General features: G+C 49.7%; 2 protein-coding genes across 3 annotated transcripts; one reads left to right on the forward strand and one right to left on the reverse strand.

The window, feature by feature from the left end:
- The first annotated feature begins 11,328 nt into the window (after positions 1 to 11,328).
- LOC125530417 (RNA demethylase ALKBH10B-like) lies at positions 11,329 to 18,974 on the forward strand. 2 transcript variants are annotated; one of them, XM_048694817.1, is made up of 7 exons: positions 11,329 to 12,179; positions 15,652 to 15,800; positions 15,958 to 16,075; positions 16,999 to 17,100; positions 17,278 to 17,393; positions 17,822 to 17,976; positions 18,128 to 18,974. In XM_048694817.1, exons 1-7 carry the CDS (start codon positions 11,612 to 11,614, stop codon positions 18,618 to 18,620), a joined length of 1,701 nt encoding a protein of 566 aa, XP_048550774.1. In that variant the 5' UTR covers positions 11,329 to 11,611; the 3' UTR covers positions 18,621 to 18,974. The 2 variants fall into 2 exon arrangements, with proteins under 2 accessions (XP_048550774.1, XP_048550775.1); XM_048694818.1 differs by having other exon boundaries at positions 11,334 to 12,179; positions 15,655 to 15,800.
- Positions 18,975 to 19,257: 283 nt separating this feature from the next.
- LOC125530418 lies at positions 19,258 to 22,195 on the reverse strand. Its single transcript, XM_048694819.1, has 2 exons — positions 20,969 to 22,195; positions 19,258 to 19,708 (listed from the first exon to the last, which is right to left on the reverse strand). Exon 1 carries the CDS (start codon positions 22,125 to 22,127, stop codon positions 20,979 to 20,981), a length of 1,149 nt encoding a protein of 382 aa, XP_048550776.1. The 5' UTR covers positions 22,128 to 22,195; the 3' UTR covers positions 19,258 to 19,708; positions 20,969 to 20,978.
- Between the last annotated feature and the right edge of the window lie 1,833 nt (positions 22,196 to 24,028).

Here is a 24,028-nt window from a genome sequence, read left to right on the forward strand (position 1 = left end):
CCCCCAAGTAGGTTCGGCAGTTTGCCAATCAAAAGGGTATCGACAGCTATGTTCTCTTTGGTTCGAATATGACCTATGTTTGAACAGGAAGCCCCCAAATGACCATAAATTTAGTATTACGCCGATCAAGAGGGTACTGATAGCTACGCTCGATGAGCAGGAAGCCCCCAAGTGACCATAATAAGATAAGCCGTAAGGCAGGATATTCATGTTTGAACCGCGCACCATGGCAGCAAGTTCTTTTTGGCAACCTTTAACTTTTCTTAGAACTCGAACTTGCGAGAGATTAATTCTTTTGAGCCGGAACTTTAAACCGGATTTGAAAGATTCAAAAATTTGTAAGGGACAAATTTACCTTGAGCCGGATTTTGAACCGGATTTGAGAGCTTCAAAGCTTTGTGGTAGATAAATTTCAATTGAACCGGATGGTAAACCGGAAGCATCATTGTGAGCCGGAATTTTTCTGACGGCTTTTTAAATTTTCATTGATAGAGCAATAATCTCCGGGGCCGGGTTATTTTTCCCTCCAATGACCCGGAATTCTTGAATGTATTGAAACCGGCCAGTTCTGCCGAGTCATACCATTGTAGCCCCCGAGTCTCAAGACGACTCAAGGAGTTGGCTTGAGATTCTCCATATTTGACCATAGGAGAAGGTGCATATCATTGGCGTTGATAGCGCGATGTGAATCCACAGAAGATTGAGGTGACTGCGGCGGGTTTTATAAATGATCCCGTATGAGCCATGTCAGCAACTCGGCCAATGGTTCCTTCCAACTGGTTGTTTGAAGTTTAACCAAACTGTAGTGGCAGCGACTTGTGTGCCTGCCCATTGAGCCATCCAGTGCAGACGGCGGCTGATAATACATGATAATTTGCCTCCAATTTGTTGGAAGAAAACCGGGCTTCCCAAGCAGTGACTTGCTCATACTCAAGAATAGCTCATGCAGACAGGTGCAGCCCAGTGTGTTGATGTAGACCAGGCTGCGAGAGACGGACGGTAAAGACGACCGCAACATCTGAGGCGGCATAGACAGATGAACCGGCCGCAGCGTTGTAAACCGGTGCGGATGGGCAAGTTGTCCTTCTCGTTGTAAGCCGGCGTGGTCGCGAGAGACGGCCATGGCGTTGTAAGCCGGTGCGGGAGTCCGTTGAGTAACGACGACCACCTGTGCCCAAAGATGTTGGCGTGCCTCCATCTTCGTGGTATAATATCACTTTTTGTCATAAATAATTGCCCTGCATAAACAATATTGCAGACCAAGGCAAAGACAAACTTGTTCTTTGACAAAAACAACATGTGCTAATAAAACAAACTTGGATGAATATCACCTGATTTGTTTGGACGACGGATGATCCGTTTATTGCGACAGAGGTGGCTCAGGCAGACCAGTGACTCAATATAGTTCCGACGGCTCAGGCAGGCCGACGACTTAATATAACCCCGACGGCTCAAAGCGGCAAGGGCGGCTCAACGCGGTTCCGGCAGGTTGATATAGATCAAGCTGCACGGGCGGTGACTTACGCACACCCGTTCCATCAGTAAGTGGGCGCAGACGCCGGTGCGTAATGGTGCTGACCTACATTTCATATGCACAACATGGCACCACCTTTGCTGTACACAAAAAATATATAGATCAAAGTAATTCTTCTTTGATAAAAACAATATGTTTAATAAAATAAATTTAGATGGATATCACCTGATGTACTTTGATGCCAGATGATTCAAACACAGCATCATGGATCACCTTAGTAATTTCAACGGCGATTTGGCAACTCTGTCCTCTTGCAAACAGCAAAGGCAAAGTGGCGGTTTACGAGGCTATGTGTAGCCCCCAACCACAGCAGAACCGGATCTGGGCCGCTCAAAAAGGACCCTCTGGGTCATGTTGACCCCTCTTTTTTTCTCTTCTTTTTTCAATTCATGTGTGCGTCTGGTTCTCGTAATCCTTCCGGCCGGTTGGCAGTTATTTGCAGAAAGCCTTGAACATGCAGAAAACACTTGCCTTCATCAATCCACGTATATGGATAGAACAGGAATGACTAGTATAGCTTGTCTCCGTGCAAGAATTGAGGCCTTGGTGCGACTCGGAACACAGCGGCGACTTAGAGGCGAAAACGGAGACCGGCGGAAGCAACCCGCAGGCGAGGCGCAGTTGGCAAGGCTCCGGGTGTCGCGAGGTTCGCGCGGGGCGGCTTGGAACGAGGTCAAAGCAGAGTCCGAATCCATCTCTGTCCCTGTCTTTGTCTTGGCTTGGTTTGACCAATCCACATCAGCAATGCAATACTCAATCACTTGGACACAAACACAGAAGGCAGCTGGGTTGATTCCGGCCAGCAGCGGCTGTACACTATAGACACACTGTACTACGAGACGATTGAATCAACTTGGCTCTCTCCATAGAACATCTTGTCAAAACGAAGCAAAAGGCAGTTACACGAGGCGCGGCCGCGACGGTGAAGACCGTTGACTTGGCAGCAGCGGCCCAAGCAGCTGGCGGCTCACTATGGAATAATGAAGCGACGGGCTGAACGGGAGGCGGTTCGTGGCAGAAATTGGTCATCTCAAGGCCGAAGCGAAACGCGGCCATGCAAGTTGAGTGCGGTCAGCGACGGCTCTCCCGCTGCAGTGGTTGCGGTGCGGGGGTTACCAGCAGAGCGGGACGGCTCACGGTAGTGCGTGAGCCGGAGCGATTTTTGCGAGTCCGAAGCGGAGCGCGCGCGTCCTGGCAAGTCCAAGGCAGAGATCGAATCCAACTCGATGCCGCAAGAAGCAGCAATGGCTAGACGGCGCGGGGCGGAGCCGCCACCGCGGACCGAACAAAGCGCAGAGATCGTAGATACTTGGGGAGCCTGCGGGCGGCTCACGGCTCGGAGTCACCGCAGAAAGCCGGCAACTCAGGAGTGGAGCTAGGCAGGTCAACGGGGCGAGGGCAGCTCGGGGCCGGCTACAGCGGCTGACGCAGAAGCGATGGAGATCCGCGGCTGCAGTGGTCAGGTCATGTCGTTGATTTTTAACTCGGTGGTAGCGTGACCCGGAGTTTGACCCAGGAGGCAGCGCAGCGAAGCCGGCTCGGGCTCGGAACAGCAGCGGAAGCGGGCGCCTCGAGGCGAGGGCGCGGGCTCGGTCGATGAACGAGTTCGGGTCATGGCCGGCTCTGTTTCCGATTCATAGGAGTCTTTAAAAAAATCCCCTCTGAGTCTTTGTCGTAGTCTTCTTTCCTTCTTTTCCTTTTATTGTTTCCTCAGCTTTGGCAATTCTCGCGGAGAGCCGGCGTGGCACCGGCGGTTCACGGTGAAAACGACTCATGGTAGAAACCAACAGTGGAAACAACCCACGGCGGCGGCTTGGAATAACTTGTCCTTGTGCATGTTGATGATTTGCACCCATCGGATTTCAGCATACTAATATTGAACCAAACGAAAACCTTCGCGATCTTTTCTGATAGTCTCGCCAATCGCCCGGGTAACCTTCATTAATCTTTAATTTCCGATCTTGATCAAAGCTGATGTAGATCCTTTTAAACCTTTCTCAGAAAATTTGCAAACTTCTCGAAACCTTAGTTAAGATCCCTCCAAGAACTCAACACCACCGTGCGCGAGCCCCACTGTGGGCGCCAACTGTCGTGGATTTGTCACGGCAGATGTCCTCATGAAAGGACTTAATCGCGAGGCCAACGCATCTATGTGGTAGCTTGAAGGGGTTGAGCGGAATCGAGAGACGCAACACATAATAACCCTACATGCTGTTTATGGCTAGGTCTCATTATGATCATGAGTGAGTCGCCGTAAGCCGGCTCTCCTAGTTGTGTCTAGCCCTAGAGATTGTTTCTTCTTGCCCATCCCTCTTTGGGGAGCCCTGCCCCTCCTTATATAAGTTAGAGGGGCGGGTTACATGTGGAGTCCTAGTAGGACTAGGACTAGTCTATCTTCTCTTACAAGTTGATTACAAGTCCGGGTCTTGCTTCCTCGTAAAGGAGATATTCCTCACGCCTTTCCTCTTAAGCCGGCCTACCATAACGTAAGCCGGCCTTCTGGGCCTTGAGCCTCCTGGGCCCCCGGGTCTTGTCGCTCCTCCGATCCGCTTGCCAGGTCACCCATAAGTCGCCAGGATCGGGCAGGTTACTTAGTGTGTCATTCAGTCAGAGCGGGTCATTCGTGAGTCGCCAAGTCCGGCTGGGTTATACATCCAGCCGGGTCATATCGCGGGGTATATCCCCGACAGTTTTGTATGCTCGAATAGCTCATGTATCAACTAGGGTTGTCTGTATCTTCCATGTTAGGCGGGTTATTCTCAAGAGGAGTGGACTCCGCTCCTCACTCACGAGAAAATGGCTGGTCACCGGGATGCCCAGTCCCATGCTCAAATCAAATCACAATAATTGCAAACAAAACTCCCCCGGGATTGTTGTTAGTTGGAGGCACCCGTTGTTTCGGGCAAGCCATGGATTGATGCTTGTTGGTGGTGGGGGAGTATAAACTTTACCATTCTGCTTGGGAACCGCCTATAATGTGTGTAGCATGGAAGATATCGAGATCTCTCGGTTGTTATGTTGACAATGAAAGTATACCGCTCAAAATTTTATTCATCTCTATTTCAAAACCGAGCTCTAGCACCTCTACAAATCCCTGCTTCCCTCAGTGAAGGGCTTATCCATTTACTTTTTTGTTGAGTCATCATCCTCTTATTAAAAAGCACCAGTTGGAGAGCACCGCTGTCATTTGCATGTATTATTGTTAGTTTACAATGAGTATGACTGTGACTGGATCTCTTTTACCATGAATTACAATTTCTAGTCAATCCTTGATCTTCAGGGGTGCTCTGCATTTATGTTTTGCGGTCTCATAAAGGGCTAGCGAGATAACATCTTGTTATATCATATTATGATTGTTTTGAGAAAGTGTTGTCATCCGAGATTTTATTATTATTGCTCGCTAGTTGATTATGCCATTGATATGAGTAAACATGAGACCTAAATGTTATTGTGAATATGGTTAGTTCATAATCGTTGCTGAAAACTTGAATGATGGCTTTACATATTTACAACAACAAGAGAAAACAGAGTTTGTAAAAGTTTTTCTTTATCACTTTCAGTTTGTCAACTGAATTGCTTGAGGACAAGCAAAGGTTTAAGCTTGCGGGAGTTGATACGTCTCCAACGTATCTACTTTTCCAAACACTTTTGCCCTTGTTTTGGACTCTAACTTGCATGATTTGAATGGAACTAACCCGGACTGACGCTGTTTTCAGCAAAATTGCCATGGTGTTATTTTTGTGCAGAAATAAAAGTTCTCGGAATGACCTAAAAATCAACGAAGAATATTTTTGTAATATATAAAAAAATACTGGCGAAAGAATCAACGTCAGGGGGCCCACACTCTGTCCATGAGGGTGGGGGCGCTTACCCCCCTAGGCGCGCCCCTGCCTTGTGGGCCCCCTCACGCTCCACCGACCTCAACTCCAACTCCATATATTCACGTTCGGGTAGAAAAAAATAGGAGAGAAGGATTCATTGCGGTTTACGATACGGAGCCGCCGCCAAGCCCTAATCTCTCTTGGGAGGGCTGATCTGGAGTCCGTTCGGGGCTCCGGGGAGGGGAATCCGTCGCCATCGTCATCGTCAACCTTCCTCCATCACTAATTTCATGATGCTCACCGCCGTGCGTGAGTAATTCCATTGTAGGCTTGTTGTACGATGATGGGTTGGATGATATTTATCATGTAATCGAGTTAGTTTTGTTAGGGTTTGATCCCTAGTATCCATTATGTTCTGAGATTGATGTTGCTATGACTTTGCTATGCTTAATGCTTGTCACTAGGGCCTGAGTGCCATGATTTCAGATCTGAACCTATTATGTTTTCATGAATATATGGGAGTTCTTGATCCTATCTTGCAAGTCTATAGTCACCTATTATGTGTTATGATCCGTTAACCCCGAGGTGACAATAATCGGGATACTTACTGGTGATGACCGTAGTTTGAGGAGTTCATGTATTCACTATGTGTTAATGCTTTGGTCTGGTACTCTATTAAAAGGAGGCCTTAATATCCCTTAGTTTCCTATAGGACCCTGCTGCCACGGGAGGGTAGGAAAAAAGATGTCATGCAAGTTCTTTTCCATAAGCATGTATGACTATATTCAGAATACATGCCTACATTACATTGATGAACTGGAGCTAGTTCTATGTCTCCCCATGTTATAACTATTGCATGAGGAATCGCATCTGACATAATTCTCCATCACTGATCCATTGCCTATGAGCTTTTCACATATTTTTCTTCGCTTATTTACTTTTCTGTTGCTACTGTTACAATCACTATAAAACCAAAACTGCTAGCGTTACTTTTGCCACCGTTACCATTACTATCATATTACTTTGCTACTAAATACTTTACTGTAGATATTAAGTTTCCAGGTGTGGTTGAATTGACAACTCAGCTGCTAATACTTGAGAATATTCTTTGGCTCCCCTTGTGTCGAATCAATAAATTTGGGTTGAATACTCTACCCTCGAAAACTGTCGCGGTCCCTTATACTTGTGGGTTATCACTATACACAGGCATATTTTTTATATGAAAAGCGGCTAAGTAAATTACATCGCATACCTTGAAGCCTGTTAGCAGGCTGGTAAAGGCTTCGTTCAGCCCACTCTTGGCGGACTGAACCTTCTCAACCACCACACCCATCAGGGTGCGGTGCTCCTCCATGATGGAAGTGCGTTGCAGTGCCTCCATTAGAGTATTCGGCGCCTCCGGGTTAGTGGAGGTCACCGCCGGAGTTGGCGCTCCCCCCTCCTTTGAAGGGGGTTGCTCACTCGATTCCGGAGCCACATGGGTCTCTGGAATGGTGTTTGGCTGGGGGCCGGACTGGTCAGGGCCCCCGTCGTCAGCTTCCATGGGGGTTGTACCCCCCATGTTCTCAGAAGCCGAGGACATTACCCTCTGGCGTCATCTTGGTGGCCTCCGCACTTCTCCGTGGCCCTAAGAGGTCCTTTGGGATAACACCTCGGTGTCATCCACGGCGGGTGGCGGGGAGGCTCGTGGAGGCGTCTCGCTCTCCACCATCTCCGGCGCTAGAGAATTCCCCTAAGATGATGAAAGTTGGGGGAGGTCACGGGCCGGACTGAAACGCATAATATAACATGTTATCCTACAATCATAAAAGACTGGCTATATGTAAGGCATCTCGGATACTTACGATGCGGTCTGGGGCTTCATCCTGGGGCGCCGCTCGGGGATGACTTCGTCATCCAAACCCGAGTTGTCCGAGAGAGATATTTTCCCTCTCTTGGACGTCCTCGCCTCTGGGTCTACGGAGGCCGCCCTCTTCTTCTTCCTCCCCTTAAGGGGAGAATCGCTCTCTGCCTCCTCCCCTTCGTCTTCATCTCCCTAGTTGGAGGAGGGTGCTTCGGTCTCTCCGGACACAGCGTCCGAAGTGCCTTTACGGCGGAGGCCACCTTTAGCCTCCTTGTTCTTATTCTTGGCCTTCTTCTCCGGCGCCTGATACGGCGCCGAGACCAGCATCCTCGTTAGCAGGGGAATGGCTGGGTCTTCGGGTAGCGAAGCCGAACACTTGATCCGCTCCGCCTTCTTTGTCTAGCCCTGATTGAAGGATGGAAGGCTTAGCATACCTTTTGATTTACGAACTGAAGTTATGTTCGGAAACTAAATGCTTACCGGGGTGGCCGGATGCGCGCTGCCAAGGCCGATGTCATCGGTCGTCTCAGGCCACGTCTTCTGGGCCTTGAAGAGTAGCTTCCAGATCTCTTCGTGTGTTGTGCCGAAGAATCGCTGCAGGGTCCGCGACCCTTCTGGATTGAACTCCCACATGTGGAGAGACCGGCGCTGGCAGGGGAGGATCCAGCGGAAAAGCATCACCTGAATCACATCGGTGAGACTGGTGTTCTTCTCTATCATATTTTTGATGCGCTTTTGCAGCACCATCGCTTCGTCGGACGACGCCCAGTCCAGACCCTTGTTGATCCCCAACGCAAGCCGCATTGGGGGTCCGAATTTAAACTTAGGAGTGGATGTCCATGTGGTACCGCGGGGTTCAGTGATGTAGAACAACTCATGCTGCCATACCTTCACAGTCTCCATGAAGGCCCCTTTGGGCCAAGTGACGTTGGGGATCTTGCTCACCATGGCGCCGCCGCAGTTCGCGTGTTGCCCATCGACCACTTTCAGCTTCACATTGAAGACCTTAAGCCATAGGCCAAAGTGGGGGGTGCGGAGGAGCGCCTCGCACACGACGATGAACACCGAAATGTGGAGCAAGGAATTTGGGGCTAGATCATGGAAATCTAGCCCGTAATAGAACATGAGGCCGCGGACGAAAGGGTGGAGAGGAAACCCTAGTCCGCGGAGGAAGTGAGGGATAAACACCACTCTCTCGCTGGGCTCCAGAGTAGGAATGATCTGCTTTTTGGCAGGGAGCCTGTGCGCGATACTCGCAGCCAGGTACCCCGCTTCCCGAAGTTTCTTCTCCATGACGGAGGAGGTCATCCACTTGCCCTGCGAGCCAGATCCGGCCATGGCTGGAGAGGTTGGGCGGTGAGAAAGATCGATGCTTGGGTGCTGCAGCTCGAGGCTGGGGAAGCACAGGGAAGAAGAAGGCATGGGGTAAAAAGATGCATCTTTATCCGCTTATATAGGCAGTGAATATCAAGCCCCCCCCCACAAGCCTTAAAACTCGCCTATTCCCAAGGGGTCGTGCGAATGGCACGGTTGGATTACCCAAACCTGTATTAATGAGAATCCCGCAATAAGGGGACACGATCTCTGCTTTGACAAGACGTATCAATAGAGGTTGCGCCTTGAAACGTGAAGCGGGAGGTTAAAAATGGTTTCGAAATGATAAAGAGGCCAAACGTAACGTTTTTGCCGAAAAAGTTGTCAGTTGACAAGCCTTATTTTGATTAAGTATATTACCTTCGTGGTCGAGGGTTGTGGCTGTTATGCAGAGCCGGATACAGATCTCTTATTCAGAAGACCACTTTGAAGTATTCGGAGGAGGAACCCGCCTTGCAATGCCGAGGACAATCTGCGTGCCGAACACATCATCATCGAAAGACTGGTTCAGGGGCTACTGAGGGAGTCCTGGATTATGGGGTCCTCGGGTGTCCGAGCTATGTGACATGGGCCGGACTGATGGGCCGTGAAGATACAAGGTAGCAGGCCTTCCCCCGTGCCCGGATAGGACTCTCCTTTGCGTGGATGGCACGATTGGCGTCTGGATGTGTTTCCTTTCTCTGTAAACCGACCTTGTACAACCCTAGGCCCCACCGGTGTCTATATAAACCGGAGGTTTTAAGTCCGTCGAGGCTATCAGAATTCATATATGCTAGACATATAGGGTTTAGCCATTACGATCTCAAGGTAGATCAACTCTTGTAACCCCTATACTCATGAAGATCAATCAAGCAGGAAGTAGGGTATTACCTCCATTAAGAGGGCCCGAACCTGGGTAAACATCGTGTCCCCTTTGTCTCCTGTTACCTTCGATCCTCAGACGCACAGTTCGGGACCCCTACCCGAGATCGGCCGGTTTTGACACCGACAGCTAGCGTCTGGTGCGAAGCTTGCCTTAGGGGAGGGTTCTCTCTTGCCTTATGTGTGCTCTGCTCTATCTTGATGGAAAGAAATCACATAAACTTTAGGAGAAAGTCGCAACATAAGTTCATGACTACCAAGAGCTTTAAGGATGTTGGTTGCCGTCGGAACCTACATCATCTCCAATGATAGCTTGAATGTGTTGGTTTCAGCATGAATAGGGTTTCAGGATGTTGTGCGTAACTAGGGTCATCGCTTGTAATGCTCTTGTAACAAAAAAAACCTCTTCTGTATCGTAATATATAAACAATCATATGTTGGCCCATCCTAGCCAAACGGTTCCATCTTCTTGCGGTGGAGAGAAGCCAACACCAAGCGTGGTGATCGCCTTAGGAAAGTGTTCAACTCTATTACACTATGCATGCTTCGTTCTATTTGGTTGTAGAAAAACCCCCACAACCTTAAAATCACAAGTCACAAGCTACCTTCACGACCACCGACGACATTGATATCGGTTGTGACGACTGAAATCTTCTAGCAATTAATATGCATAATTATGCGGCAAATAAAATCAGATGCGGGAACACTTTACTCGTTGGCGTTCGCGTGATTTGTGTAGGACCAACCAACTGTAGCTAGGTCGATCTTGTGCGAAAACCATGGGTGTCGCTGAGGTTTAAGATGTTTGCATGAACCGCATCGTTGAATTGTTGTTGGACATGTGATCATTTGACCGAGCACTGCCCCACCAGTCATTGTCTTTGCTCATATCGTCGGGTGAATGAGTTGATTGACAATATGTTCGTCGCCCCTTCTCACCTATGCCCATGAGGCATGGGCCTATGTTCGAATATGAGTGCATTGGTTGCTATTGAAAGCTTGTAGGCATTAAAGATTATGTGTGTGACTACGATTGTACCCTGTAATGCTCTTGCAACAAAAAATCTCTTCCATATCTTAATACATACGCACATATATTCATAGCCCCCCGCCCTCTCTATCTTTCCCTCTCTCTTTGAAAAACACATCTAATGAAAAGAAGATATGTCGTACAATGGAGAATACCGATCTCTTAGACGTGATCATGCCGGGTGGCCATTTATTTTCGCAACAAAAGGCCAAACCCTACAGAAATCATACACATAAATCTAAGAGATGGTCAAAACCATTGTGGATATCCAATGCATTCTGCATACCCCGTCTTCAAATCTCAAAACGCGTGATTTTCACAAATTGGTAAGCATGCAAATACCTTTTCTTGTTGTTGAGAAAAGCATGCAAATAGCTGGATAATTCATTGATCAAATTACCTACTTGCCAAAACAGGGCTCTACCCTCGCACATTACAGCCTATCCTTACGCGGTTCTTACACCCGATAGAGAAAAATCCTTCCGTATTCGCCTGTACCCAATCATGTCTTGCACAAACAAGAACAAAAAACCGAACAAGGATGCGGGGCCCTGAAACGGACGGCTGGGATGGTGCGCGGTCCAACCAGGCTCCCCCGCATGGCCACCCGGTGTCCCGGTCCATGATAAGGCCCAAGGACCAGGCGCACGCCGTCGCCGCGCATCCCCAGGCCATCCGCCACGGTGAGAGACGTCCCCGTGCGCCGAATCGCGGCGCAGCCCATCTCTGCGGAGGGAGCGAGCGCGCGGTCCACACGCGCCGCCGTAGGCCGGGTCGAGTCGAGCCACCTCCTATAAAGCGAGGCTGACCTTAACTAACTGCTGCCACCACCGCCTTGTCGGATCTGCGCCCGTACCCGCTAATCCCCCGCCACGTCACCCTGCCCGCCCCTGGGCGCTGTTGGCTACGGGTACCCTCGGCCGCTTCTTCTCCGGGGGTATTTATAGGCGCGCCCCCGAGAGAGAAGCGCTCCCCACAATACCAAGCCGATTTAGAACAGGCCGGGCGTCCGTCGAACACCTCGACGCCATTACAAAAAGCTTGGGCGGAGAGAGCGCCACGCATCATACGGGCAGGGGATCGATAGGGAGGGAGGGATAGCCGGTGGTTGGTGCGGGGGAGTGGGTAGCCTGGCGATCGCTGGAGGGATGACGACACCGGCGGCGGGGGCCCCGGGGTCACCGGTGGCGGCGCCGGATCAGGTGGCGGCCAGAGACGCCGTGATCGGGTGGTACCGCGGCGAGTTCGCGGCCGCCAACGCCGTGATCGACGCGCTCTGCGGCCACCTCGCGCAGATCGGCGGGGCCGACTACGACGCCGTCTTCGCCGCGCTCCACCGCCGCCGCCTCAACTGGTTCCCCGTCCTCCACATGCAGAAGTTCTACTCCGTCGCCGACGTCGCCGCCGAGCTCCGCCGCGTCTCCGAGGCCCGCGCCGCCGCGGCCGCCGCCTACTCCGAGGAGGAGGCCGCGTCCACGGTGATCCACGAGCCCATGGACGAGCTCGTCGTCACCGTTGCCGCGGAGCCGGACCCCGAGCCCGAGCGCGAGCACGAGCCGATACCGGAGGCGCAGCCCGACGTCTCCGTCAACCCCGTCGTCGCCGTCCACCCCGTCGCGGCGGACCACGAGCCGGAGGCGGACGGCGAAGATTCCTCGGGAGATTCGTCGGAGCGGAAGGCAGCCTCCACGGAAGACGACGCCGCCCACGACGGACGTAAGTACAATCATCTCTATTAAAGTTTTTTTTTTCGAGTGATCTCTATTAATTAATCCTCGTGTGCGCGTAGTGTTATTTACCCTTTTTCCCCTTAAGATTTCCCTTTCCGGCCGCATTTGAAAATTTCCGTTAGTTTCAATCTGTCTGTCGAACCGATCTCCCGTTTTGGCCCCCCTTCCACAGACGGTTGGATCTGGTCGTTCGTTTCGCCTGTGGTTTCTTCCGCAAGCTTTTCCCACTTGAATATCTCCCGTTTTATTGGGACCTAATAACCAAAAAGGGGCCGAATTAGGCTTCCAAATGACGTTTTCTTTATGGCACTCCTCCTCCTAGTTTTTTTTTTGTGCTAAAGCGGCATCGTTAATAATAGTATTCACGCCAGTTCGACGAACCCACACGTACCGGGCCCAGTACGTCTGGTGGTTAGGGGGAAAAACTGGGGCGAGAGAGCCAATAATTTTCCGCGCAGCCCCACCAGAGGCGGAGTTATTCAGTCCTCCTTGGGAGGATCGGACGGCGGGGACAGCCTCGGCCGGTCAATCCTGTCCACTCGTGGCGGCGGCGGCGGCCCGCGAAACGGCATCACGAGGTCGCTGGAGCTGCAAAACCCTACGGCTTTCCTCCAGACGCCGTCCCCCCCTCTCTTTCCGTGCGCCAACTTTATTTTTCGCACGCACCCTCCTCGCCCGGCCACCCTTTTGGGAAAGTACTGACCAGTACGGCCGCTACCCGTCACCAGTAATTAGCTCATGTGTTTACTTTTGGTGTGGGGGCTTTGCCAAATTAATGTACTCCTGGTACGTACTACCATCGCCTGTCGGGGGTGCAAAACGTGCCGCGCCGTGGCGGGGACTCTGACGCCCTTGTCCTCCCGGCCGGCAGCCAGCTCGCGGCGGTTCCACTCCAGCGGCATCGAGGGCACCACCGTTGTGTGTTGCGGCCTGGCGAGGGGCGCCAACAGGCTGCCATGGGGCATATGCTCCAGCGATGCTAGGCTGTAGCGTCGCGGAGGGCGGGCGGCATAAAATATTTCAGGTGAGTCTGGCTAGCATGTGCCCCCGGGGTCACCAGATTTGGCACCGCCGGTCTCGACAAAACCTTTGCATCCTTCGCCCCTTTTGAATGAGGAGATTAATTAGCGATGACACCGAGTTTGAACCTCTCTGCTTTGGAGTTGTTTTTAACTTTCTGGCTGTGTTTTCAAGCGCTCCGCGGCTCGGGATGAGGTCTGCCATCTTCATCTTTGGGCTGGGGTGACGAACGATCACGCTTTGTCACCAGGTCAAAAAAAAAAGAGAGTAGGAGAGTCGGGAATGCATTTCTTACACGCAAGAAAAGAACATCAATGAAGATACTTTATGAGTTTTGATTTGTCGTCTCTGTTTTCGAGATTGACTGCCCATGGTTGCATTTGTCGCGTCGCTACAAAGTTGGACACGTAAGAGTTGACATTTTTTCCATCGGGAATAATTTTCTCTTGTCTTGAATAAAATACTCTGAATTGTCATGATACAACATGCATGTTTATATTTTTTAAAAGAAATTGCTCATCAGGTTAGTTCACTGTCACTATGAGAGCGACGCGAGTGATTGCAAAGAGCATAGGAACCAAATCATGCGCCATAATCTTTTTTCAAGTTGTACCAATTCGAATTGCCACGCATAATAACTTGTGCCAGGAATCCCTTGGGGGGGACACACGGCTAGAATTCAATGGTATAGTTTCAGTGGAAACACGAGTCTTTTGCCCAGCGCCTCCTACAGGACTTTTGGAAGACATGCCCTGCAGCCGGAGGCGTGGCCTACGCGAGTACAATTCCCTTGGTAGTATTGGCGTGGGTCTCATGAGGAGGGCGTCACCCCGGTCAGAATTCAGAGCCTGGCGCCAGCGGTGACGACCCGTCTGATCGCAATCAAGCGGAAGGAGCCGCGAGTTAATGGACCCACATGACCGCCACCGTGGAAAATTAAATCCCTGCACGCCTCCTCCTTTCCACCACGGCCTGCACGTGTCGAAGAGCGACTCGACTGGACCCGGATCGGGTTCGAGAAGCCCAAGATCTCCGGCCGAGGCTGGCTGGATCTGGTGCCATGCCGATCGAAGTGGCCGCTCCTCCGACTGTGCGCTGTACACGTGGCCCGCCCTCGGCCGCTGGCTGCTGGGCCCGGCCCAATCAACCAGGCATTCCGCGGGTCCCTTCTGGCTGCGTTTCTTCTCGAAAGACCGTCCTGAGAAAATCGGTACACCGTACACCTGTGGGCCGCGGCTGCTCTCGCGTTAGTCTTCAGGCAGGGGCCAGCGGTAGGTGGTGCAGCCATGCAGGGGCGTGTTAAGCACGTGATTATACTATGATTATTTCACGAGATTTTGAATTGATAACTTATATTAGGTTGGGCTAAGTTGCCACCAGCGTTGCCAGTGTCGCATATGCATGTGGGCCGATGATATGCTCAGCTGATGTGATCATCACTGAAGCGGCCTTGTCGGTTTCCTGCTAAGCCCGCCAACCTTCGAAGCATTTTTAAAGATTTCCCGCGATCCCTTCCAAATTGACAACTGAGAGGCCGCACCTTTTAAAAGGGAGGGCAAGAAAAATCTCATGTTTTCCTGTGCCTAGGAAAAAGGAGTGAGATGTTCTGCGATACATAGAGAGGCTGCTGTGATATCACCATCCCAATACTGCTTTCCTCCTCTCGCAATAATTGAACAGCGTATTGGTCCCTGCTCGGTCGCCCCCACACTTATGCCGATGTGCTAATGTCCATGTACATTCGACTCGAGAGAATCTCTCGGTCATACCCACTTTTCTACATCCACGAAAGGCAGCCTCTCTTTTCTCTCCACGCCGTGCTCCGTAGAAAATGACATGAATGGACTACGACTATACCTTGGAAAACTTCCACACAAGGTCATTTCAGTTTCGTCCTGTGTTATGATGGTGATCTTGAAAGATCGAATGAAACTGCATCATGCTAACTGTGCTGCACGATAGAGCCATCTAGTCTAGTGTAAGTTCAAAACATCAAACGGGTGATCAACTAGACCTTTTGTTGCTGCGTGACTGTACCCACTAGGTGAAGATCAGAATACGCCATGCGAGAAAAGCTGAGGCTAAAAACATTTCGTATTCTAAAATTGTTAGAGGATTCCTGTCCAAAAGCTGCCGTTGGTGGCCTAGCAAGCATGCTAGCTACGTTTCTCATTTTGTGAACACCTTCATGCAACCACCTGCTTTTTCCGTGTGAGCTGAAGGATAAACCAACCAGAACAGAATTTTACTGATGACGCACTTCTTCCGTATTTATTTGCTGCATTTGCTAATGCTTTTCTCAGTGGAGCACAGGATTGTTTTCTTTTCTTTTGAAACTAGATAGCATACTTAAAAAACACTCTGTGCGTTTTGCAGTCGCTAATCGAAATGCACAGTTATACCATGCTTGGAACCCCTCTGAGATTTATGTTACTCAGCAGATAACACCGACCAAGGATCTCAAGGCGGGCACAGCCTACCAGAGAGCTACCCTATCTGCTCTGACCACGACGAGTGCATCGCCCGCCCAGAGAGGATCAAGATCCAGAAAGGTTTCATGGCGAAGGAGTCCGTGAAGGGGCACATGGCGAGTTCCATCTTTACACCACTCGGCAAACTTTCTGTATTGAAGAACTAGAGATGCTGTAGGAAGTAGTAGCACACCCATTGATCTACCAGTTTATCATATACTTCTTGTAAAGGTGCTCTTTTCTAACAATATGTTTATGACCTTGTGTTACCAGGTTAACGTTGTGAAAGGCCTGAAGATATATGAAGATGTGTTCACAACAATGGAGCTCATGAAGGTTGCTGATTTCATCAATGAAATTCGCCAGGCTGGTAGAAATGGGGAGCTTTCAGGTAAGTTGTGTTTTGTGGCCCTGAAGTTTTTTCCTTCTTTAAATGTTCAAACGTTGGAGCATTTGGGCATTGTTTTCTGTGGTGCAATTTATCTTCCTACTTATTTTTTGTTTACATTCCTTTCGGGATACTTCTGTTGTGCCCACAAGACCACAACTACCTCTGATACTATCCAATTGATGCTTTGAAGATACCAAATATCCCTAGGGCACCTAACTGTGGTCCTAGTTCGCGCACTACTACTTTTTCTAACGGTGGTGATGGTTTTGTCTGATGCACTTTTGTGCTAACTGACTCAGTACCTACAGGTTCTAGGTCCTAACAAATCTCTCCATTTTTAGGCTAAATTAGTATAGTTGAGTACTTGCTGTTGCATAGAAAGCTGCCGGTTATCCTAATTTACGAAATGTAAAACTCGCATGTGAGAAGGTACAACCATCAACCTAGTGACACACTGACTATAATACCTGGCCTATTTGGATGTGTAGTTTTCTTCACCGAGCTAACTTTAACGTTGCCTCTCAATGACAGAAGAAAAGTTAGGCATGAATGTATATATTAAATATAGTAACATGTTAGATCACTTCTCTTTATTGGATAGGAATTCTAACAACACCTCCAAATGTGTGCACCACAAAACGTTGATCCAAGTATAATCTCAACCTGCTAGCCTTGCTTAATCTCTGATAAGTATGATTCAGTTAAGGTTTGACATAGAGCCCACAACGTTGGTATAGTTCATTAGTGTTTTGGCCAAAATCTTCATATGCAAGTAAGCTGCCTTAACTTGACAGAATTTTCTTGTTAGCTTTGTGAAGTGCGCCCGGCTACCCTGTCTTTCAATTGTGGCACTCTGTTGGCATGTTTGCCCTTGTGCCATTTCATTGATCGTTGTGATGTTAATTCTCTAGTTTCAAATCTAGGTGAGACCTTCATATTCTTCAACAAGCAGATCAAAGGGAATAAGAGAGAGATCATTCAGCTCGGTGTCCCACTATTTCAACATACCACAGAGGAAACCAATTGTATGTTCAGGAAAACTTTCAGCTCATACCACTACTTTTCCTCCAACTTGCTTACAGTTGCAAGAATATTCTTTTGGGTGTGGGATCCTTGCATGGGTATCGCTTCTCCGGACAAAGAAGATGCCCTAGTGCATGATGTCATAACTAACACCTGTTTTCTCTTGGCCTTGTGTGCAGGTCATATAGAACCAATCCCAGTTGTCCTGCAGGCTGTCATCGACCACCTTGTTCTTTGGCGCTTAATACCAGAAAGCAGGAAACCAAACAGTGTCATCATCAATTTCTTCGATGAGGTAGGTGCTGCAGTGCTGTTTGCCGGTTGGTGATTAATTATAGAATAATCATACAACTAAACTTGATGAAACCAAATGAGATTTTGCTTCCTGTACTGTCATGAGATGTGTGGGTCAAATCTGAGTAGAATTGCTAGTCTGTACACACTTTTCTGCCCCTTAAAGAACCAGCCACTTGTGTATACAAATAGCAAAGTAAATTTGCACATTACAGTTAGTGGGTTCTTGTAGGGTCAACTGTCCATATTAAGTATCTTTGGTCCTTTCAATAGATACGAACTAAAATAGTAAAACTAAGATACCAATGCTACTACACTATATAACACACAGTGCTTTTCTTCAGGGCATGAACATATATAGATTGAGAACTCAAATGTTTGAAACTTGTTAAGGTGTTGGTATCTGAAAGTGATGAAATTGTTTTACAGGAGGAGCACTCGCAGCCCTACTTCAAGCCTCCCCACCTGGACAACCCCATTTCCACTCTCCTGCTGTCTGAAACCTCAATGGCATTTGGAAGGTCACTTGTCACTGACAGCAACGGCAACTACAAGGGACCCCTCACACTCTCACTGAAGCAAGGGTATGTACGCTTAAGGCTTTCGCTTACCAGAACCTTGTCAGTGCCATTTCCACTTTCTTTTCGACTTTACTCTTACTGTTCGTCTAACCGAAGAAAGCTTTGCATTGCAGTAGTAGAATTTGCATCTTACGTTTATGGATCATCTTTGCAGGTCACTTCTGGTGATGCGCGGGAACAGCGCGGACATGGCGCGCCACGTCGTGTGCCCGTCGTCCAACCGCCGCGTGAGCATCACGTTCGTGAGGGTGAGGCCATCAACTCCGGTGGACCTCAGCCCGCTCCCGTCGCCCACCAAGGCCATGACGCTCTGGCAGCCTCCCCCGACTGCGGCAACGGCCGGCATGCAGAAACCGCCTCACGGCAGCAACGGCGCCATCATCGGCTACTGCCCGGCGCCACAGGCCATGCTCGCCCCGGCTTGGGGCATGGCCGTGCGCGCGGCACCCGTCATGATGGTCGCCGCGCCGGCGAGGCCAATGGTGATGGCGCCCTCCAGCAACATCAACAAGAGGATGGGGCGCGGCGGCACCGGCGTGTTCCTGCCGTGGACGGTGGGGCCCAAGAGGTACAACAAGCACCTCCCCCCGCGCATCCAGAAGCGCCGGTTCTCGGCGATGATGTCGCCCATAGAGTCGCAGGGCTGAAGCGGCCGGACCGCACCTCACCTCGCCGCCGGCATAGCCGTTGGATCTGATGGATAGGCCGTCGTACATCCCCGGTTGGTTCGTGGAGCAGTTTTTCTTCTTCTTCCGAGGCAAAAAGTTCGGAAAACGCACGGGCAGCGTGCCCTCCCTGTGTATTCTGTTTGGTGACTCTCGTTGGTGCTGGTGTTTCTTTTTTTCCTTGTCGTGGGGTTTGGTCTGGTCTGCCTGTAATCTAGTTGAGTTTGTGGCCTTGTGGGTAGCACAGGGCCGATGCGGTACGTAGAAATATGATGATGATGAGTAGGGATAGGTGAGGTCAGAATGAATCAATCAAAACTTTTTCTTTTTTGTCTATCTCCTCCTCTGGTTCGGTGAAAGAACTGGATGCACACATACATAGATGTTTCCGTTCATGTTCTGCCGAGTTTGGGTTTGCAGGTGGGTCCATATACAGGTAGAAAGATTATGCATTGAATTTCCTCTGTTTATCACTTGTGTTGTTCTTCTCTTTTTGGGCGGGAGGCAAACTATCCTTACAGGCTTGGACACTAGTGTCCGTAGCTGCAAGGATTTCATCCATTAGACTGTGCATGTTCCAAGAAGTAAAACAGTTTGACAAGCAACCGGAATATTGTGCAAATGACCAGGTTTTAAGCTTAACCATCCGAAACAGACTGATTTCTTGGACTTGTGCAATACAAGAATGTGTATAGGTTGTTCTGATAGACTATTTTGGATTGTAGGCTTGTAGCCCACAAATTGAAGATGTTGACCAGTAAGTGATAAACTCTGCATTTCTTATGGTTTGACAAAACTCAGCATAATGTGAAACTATCCTTGCGAAACAGCACACTACTTCAAAACATCACCTAATTCTTCAGGACACTGTCTACTCCGAAGCATGCTTAGCAAACATCGCAACAACATTGTTTAAATAGTCCCATCAAGGACATGAAATCAGAGATTCAGAGCATTATCCTCTTTGTGTTCAATCTTCAATGCTGAGTAATACGGCACGGACGTAACCAGAAATGCAACGGTTGAGCCATCTTCAGGCAAAATCGCGTGGTACCTCTTCTCACTTCACCCTGAATGATAAGAAATGCAGAGTTATCAGCACAGTTCCCAGTGAACTAACCAATGAAATAGGGGTTCTCTAAGAGAATAACAAGCCCAATTTGTTTAAGAAATGACTCGTGACTAAAAAAGGCCATATATTCACCGGAGTTCGCGGGCCAAATGTTACTTCTACAGACCAAGGGGACATAACGCAAGTGCTTTCTTGAAAAAAGTTCTGAAGATTGTGCAGATTCATATGAATAGAAATGAGAAAAGTTACTAAATTCATATCACCATGTTACCAGTCCAGTTCTAAATTCATCAAGTCAAACTCAGATGTAATGCCTAATCACTTGATCAGACAACACAATTATGGAATACACTCTTCTGTAGTACCTGCTGTTAACTGAATTTAATCAGCTTCTTTCTATGCATGTCAATGAGAATGGTGAAGGCTGTTGCTAGAGATTCCCACCTAGTGCAAATGTAGTGATAGCTTCTCTTCTTTAAGATGCGCTTCTGGAAAATACATGGATGGTCGACGCTTCATCCATAGATGTTTTTCCTTTCTACTCGTATTGATAAATTTTTGCACATTATGTTAATGGATAAAACAGATCACTACATAAATCGATCTACATAAATGTTGAAATTGTTGATCAACCTCGATGACCTAGCATTTCCATTTTCTAATATGGAGGTGTTTGAATCAAGCATTAATAATATTTTCAATTGCAGTTTTACAGGCCTGGCATGTAATTTTTCCAAGATCACTTGAGTTTAAGTTATTTTTATAATCAAGTCATCTTGTAATTCTACATATTAAAAATGAATATTGTCACACTGCCACAATCATACATGCATATCTTCTACTCCCTCTGTTCTTAAATATAAGTCGTTGGGGGAGTGTAAACTGAACTCCCCCAGCGACTTATATTTCGGAGCAGAGATAATATTGTACATCAATGATGCATGCTATATTTCTCCAGTACAAGTTTGATCTCGAAAACATATGCTATCTGCAGAAGCTTCTGCGAGTAGACACCCAAGCTTCAGTAAACACGACATGATCATCAGAGAACACGCTAGAGCTTGAAATTCTTTGAATGCATATATTCCCCTAATTATAAACTATTGATGAACTGGGTTGACGAATATATATAAAACTAATATAGGTTCAAGTTCAACAAAGTACCCAAGGCAACAAACTTCACACAGATATCTTTGACCAAGCATTACTCATAAACCGACATTACATGAAACTGGGATGCGAGGACATGATTAATTACCAGGAGTCTGTCAGTCAGAGCCGGCTTCGGAGCCCGGGAAGGAGAAGTAGGCAAACATGGGGTGCCCGTACTCCTCGCCGTCGTCCGTCACCAGACGCTCGAGCTTCCGGCTGTCCAGATGGTACGAGTAGTGCCCATAGCCCGACGTGCCGATGAACACCCTCCCGGTGCGCCCGGCATCCATGTCGCTCAGCCAGGTGCACTTGCACCGGGCGATGAAACTCGAGGGCAGCTGCGGCATTTCATCGAACGCCTGGACCAAGCACACCTCCCTCTCCAGCACCCACACGTTCTGGCCGTCCTTGGGCTCGGGCCCCAGCACCCGGAGCTCCAGGTTCTCGTGATCCATTGACATCGAACCGAAGCAGAACCGCCCGTCCGGCATCACCCCGACGCGGTACTTGACAAAGTGATCCCCCATGTCGAGTGCGGGCGGCGCGAGCACGAAGCCGAACTCCAGAGTCTCAGGGTCAAATGTGAGCACGGCACCTTCGTCGCGGATGTGCCAGATGAGGTACCGGCTAGCGCGCACGCAGTGGCGCTCCAGCTGGTCGACGTTGCATCTCGCCTGTGACCGAAGCAGACACTCCCAGTGGCACTTGCCGTCGCGGAACGTCGCCACGAAGGCGCGCAGCGAGGTGTCCTCGAGGGTGACGACGGCTGCCCGGAAGCAGAGCCCGGACCCGGCCGGGCCGTCCGCGTCGCGGGAGAGGATCACGACGCTTACGAGCTTGCTAAACGTGCAGGTGACCATCCCCGGAGGGAGAAGCGCGGTGCGGCGGGAGACCGGGTCGCAGACGAGGATCTGGGGGTGCTTGAGGTAGGAGTATGGCTCGGTCTCCTTGAGGAGGACGAGGAGGCCGAGGTGGGAGTCGAATAGGGAGAAGCCGGGAGGGATGAAGTCCAGGGAGAGGCGCGGGGAGGAGGAGGTGAGGGGGGCCGAGGCCGAGGCGGAGGCGGAGGCGGAAGTGGGCACGCCGGGGAACGGAGCTAGGGTTTTGGGACTGGGCGGCGTCGGAGTGGGGTGGTGAAAGTGGCCGAGGAGAGGAGCGCAGGCGGCGGGGGAGCGGGAGAAGAGGCGGCGCCAGTGCCCGCCGCAGGAGTGGGTGGCGGCACCGCGGAGGCGGGATATCGCCGTCATCGCCAGCGACTGCGCCATCGGCGGTGGCGAAGAAGGCGCACCCTTTCTTTCCCTTTTGAGACGCTGGTACAATGGGTCTTTGTTTGTTTGTAGAGTTGGACTTAAATGTCGATGTTACCCTTCAATCATTTGAACTATACCTCGCCATCTGCCGGGCCGGGCCTACCAAAGCCCAATGCAAAAAACCCAGGCCCGAGCCTGGCCCATAACGCTAGAAGCCCGCCGTGCCTCGGGTCGGGCCTCTTCATTAATGCGCGAATACAACGGGTTCGGGTTCGGCCCTGTAACACCCTCGATGCGACTATAGCTCCCACGTGTCGAGGCACGACTTAGAAATATAATCGCATTGAAGGCATATGTCGCAAGTTAGGCAATCTTCACAACATCCCATGTAATATGATAATAAAAAGGGAGATAACATAGTTGGCTTACACTCGCCACGTCAATCAAGTACATAAATAACATTACATCATCCAAACACTCATGGCCCGACTACGGCGCCAAAATAAAAGAGAACCCAACATGCGACACGGTCCCAATCACCTCCAACTGGGCACCACTACTGATCGTCGCGAAAGAAAACGTAGTAACATTAAGAGTCTTCGTTGAACTCCCACTTGAGCTCGTACGCGTTTCCTGGAGCTGAATCATCAGGCCCTGCATCTGGTGTAATAATAATCTGTGAGCCACAGGGACTCAGCAATCTCGCACCCTCGCGATCAAGACTATTTAAGCTTATGGGAATGGCAAGGTAAAATATGAGTGGAGCTGCAGCAAGCGACTAGCAAGTATGGTGGCTAACTTATTCGCAAAGGAGAGCGAGAAGAGGAGGCAAAGCACGAGCGATAAGCTAGAGAACAACCTGCGCAACCATTACTCCAACACCGTGTCCACTTCCCGGACTCCGCCGAGAAGAGGCCATCACGGTAACACACTCAGTTGATACATTTTAATTGATTAAGGTTCAAGTTATCTACAACCGGACATTAACAAATTCCCATCTTCCCATAACGGCGGGTACGGCTTTCGAAAGTTCAATCCCTGCAGGGGAGTCCCAACTTAGCCCATGACAAGCTCTCACGGTCAACGAAGGAATAGACCTCCTCCCAAGACGTTCCGATCAGACTCGGTATCTCGGTAATTCAAGACACTTCGACAGGTTAAAACAAGACCAGCAACACCGCCCGAATGTGCTGACAAATCCCGATAGGAGCTGCACATATCTCTTTCTCAGGGCACACTCAGATTGTCCTAGGTACGGGTAGGCCAGCCCAGAGTTGCCCCTGGTGGCCACCGGTAGCTGACAGGTGGACCAACACTCAGAGGAGCACTGGCCCCGCGGGGGGGGGGGGGGGGTTAAAATAAGATGACCCTTGAGTCTGCAGAACCCAAGGGAAAGAAAAGGGCTAGGTGACAAATGGTAAAACCAAGGTTGGGCATTGCTAGAAAAGCTTTAATCAAGGCGAAATATCAAGGGGTTCCCATTATAACCCAACCGCGTAAGGAACGCAAAATCCGGGAACATAACACCGATATGACGGAAACTAGGGCGGCAAGAGTGGAACAAAACACTAGGCGAGAGGCCGAGCCTTCCACCCTTTACCAAGTATATAGATGCATTAAGATAACATAGCAATATAATGATATCCCAACAAGTAAATAAATGTTCCAACAAGGAATGACCTCCAGTCTTCACCTGCAACTAGCAACGCTATAAGAGGGGCTGAGCAAAGCGGTAACATAGCCAATCAACGGTTTGCTAGAACAATGGTGGGTTAGAGGTTTGACATGGCAATTTGGGAGGCTTGCAAGCAAGTGGTAGGCATCGTAGTATTGGCATAGCAAAAGAGCGAGCAAACTAGCATAGCAAAGATAGTAGTGATTTCGAGGGTATGATCATCTTGCCTGCACAATTGTCA

This window comes from Triticum urartu, unplaced genomic scaffold (assembly GCF_003073215.2).
Source record: "Triticum urartu cultivar G1812 unplaced genomic scaffold, Tu2.1 TuUngrouped_contig_63, whole genome shotgun sequence".
In the NCBI taxonomy this organism is placed as follows: domain Eukaryota; kingdom Viridiplantae; phylum Streptophyta; class Magnoliopsida; order Poales; family Poaceae; genus Triticum; species Triticum urartu.

Bases quoted from the DNA above. Each gene is read 5' to 3' on its own strand.
- LOC125530417 (XM_048694817.1), top strand. From the start codon at position 11,612: ATGACGACACCGGCGGCGGGGGCCCCGGGGTCACCGGTGGCGGCGCCG. The intron at 16,076-16,998 runs GTAAGTTGTGTT...TTTCAAATCTAG, and splicing joins TAGAAATGGGGAGCTTTCAG to GTGAGACCTTCATATTCTTC. The intron at 17,101-17,277 runs GTATGTTCAGGA...CCTTGTGTGCAG, and splicing joins TACCACAGAGGAAACCAATT to GTCATATAGAACCAATCCCA.
- LOC125530418 (XM_048694819.1), bottom strand. From the start codon at position 22,127: ATGGCGCAGTCGCTGGCGATGACGGCGATATCCCGCCTCCGCGGTGCC.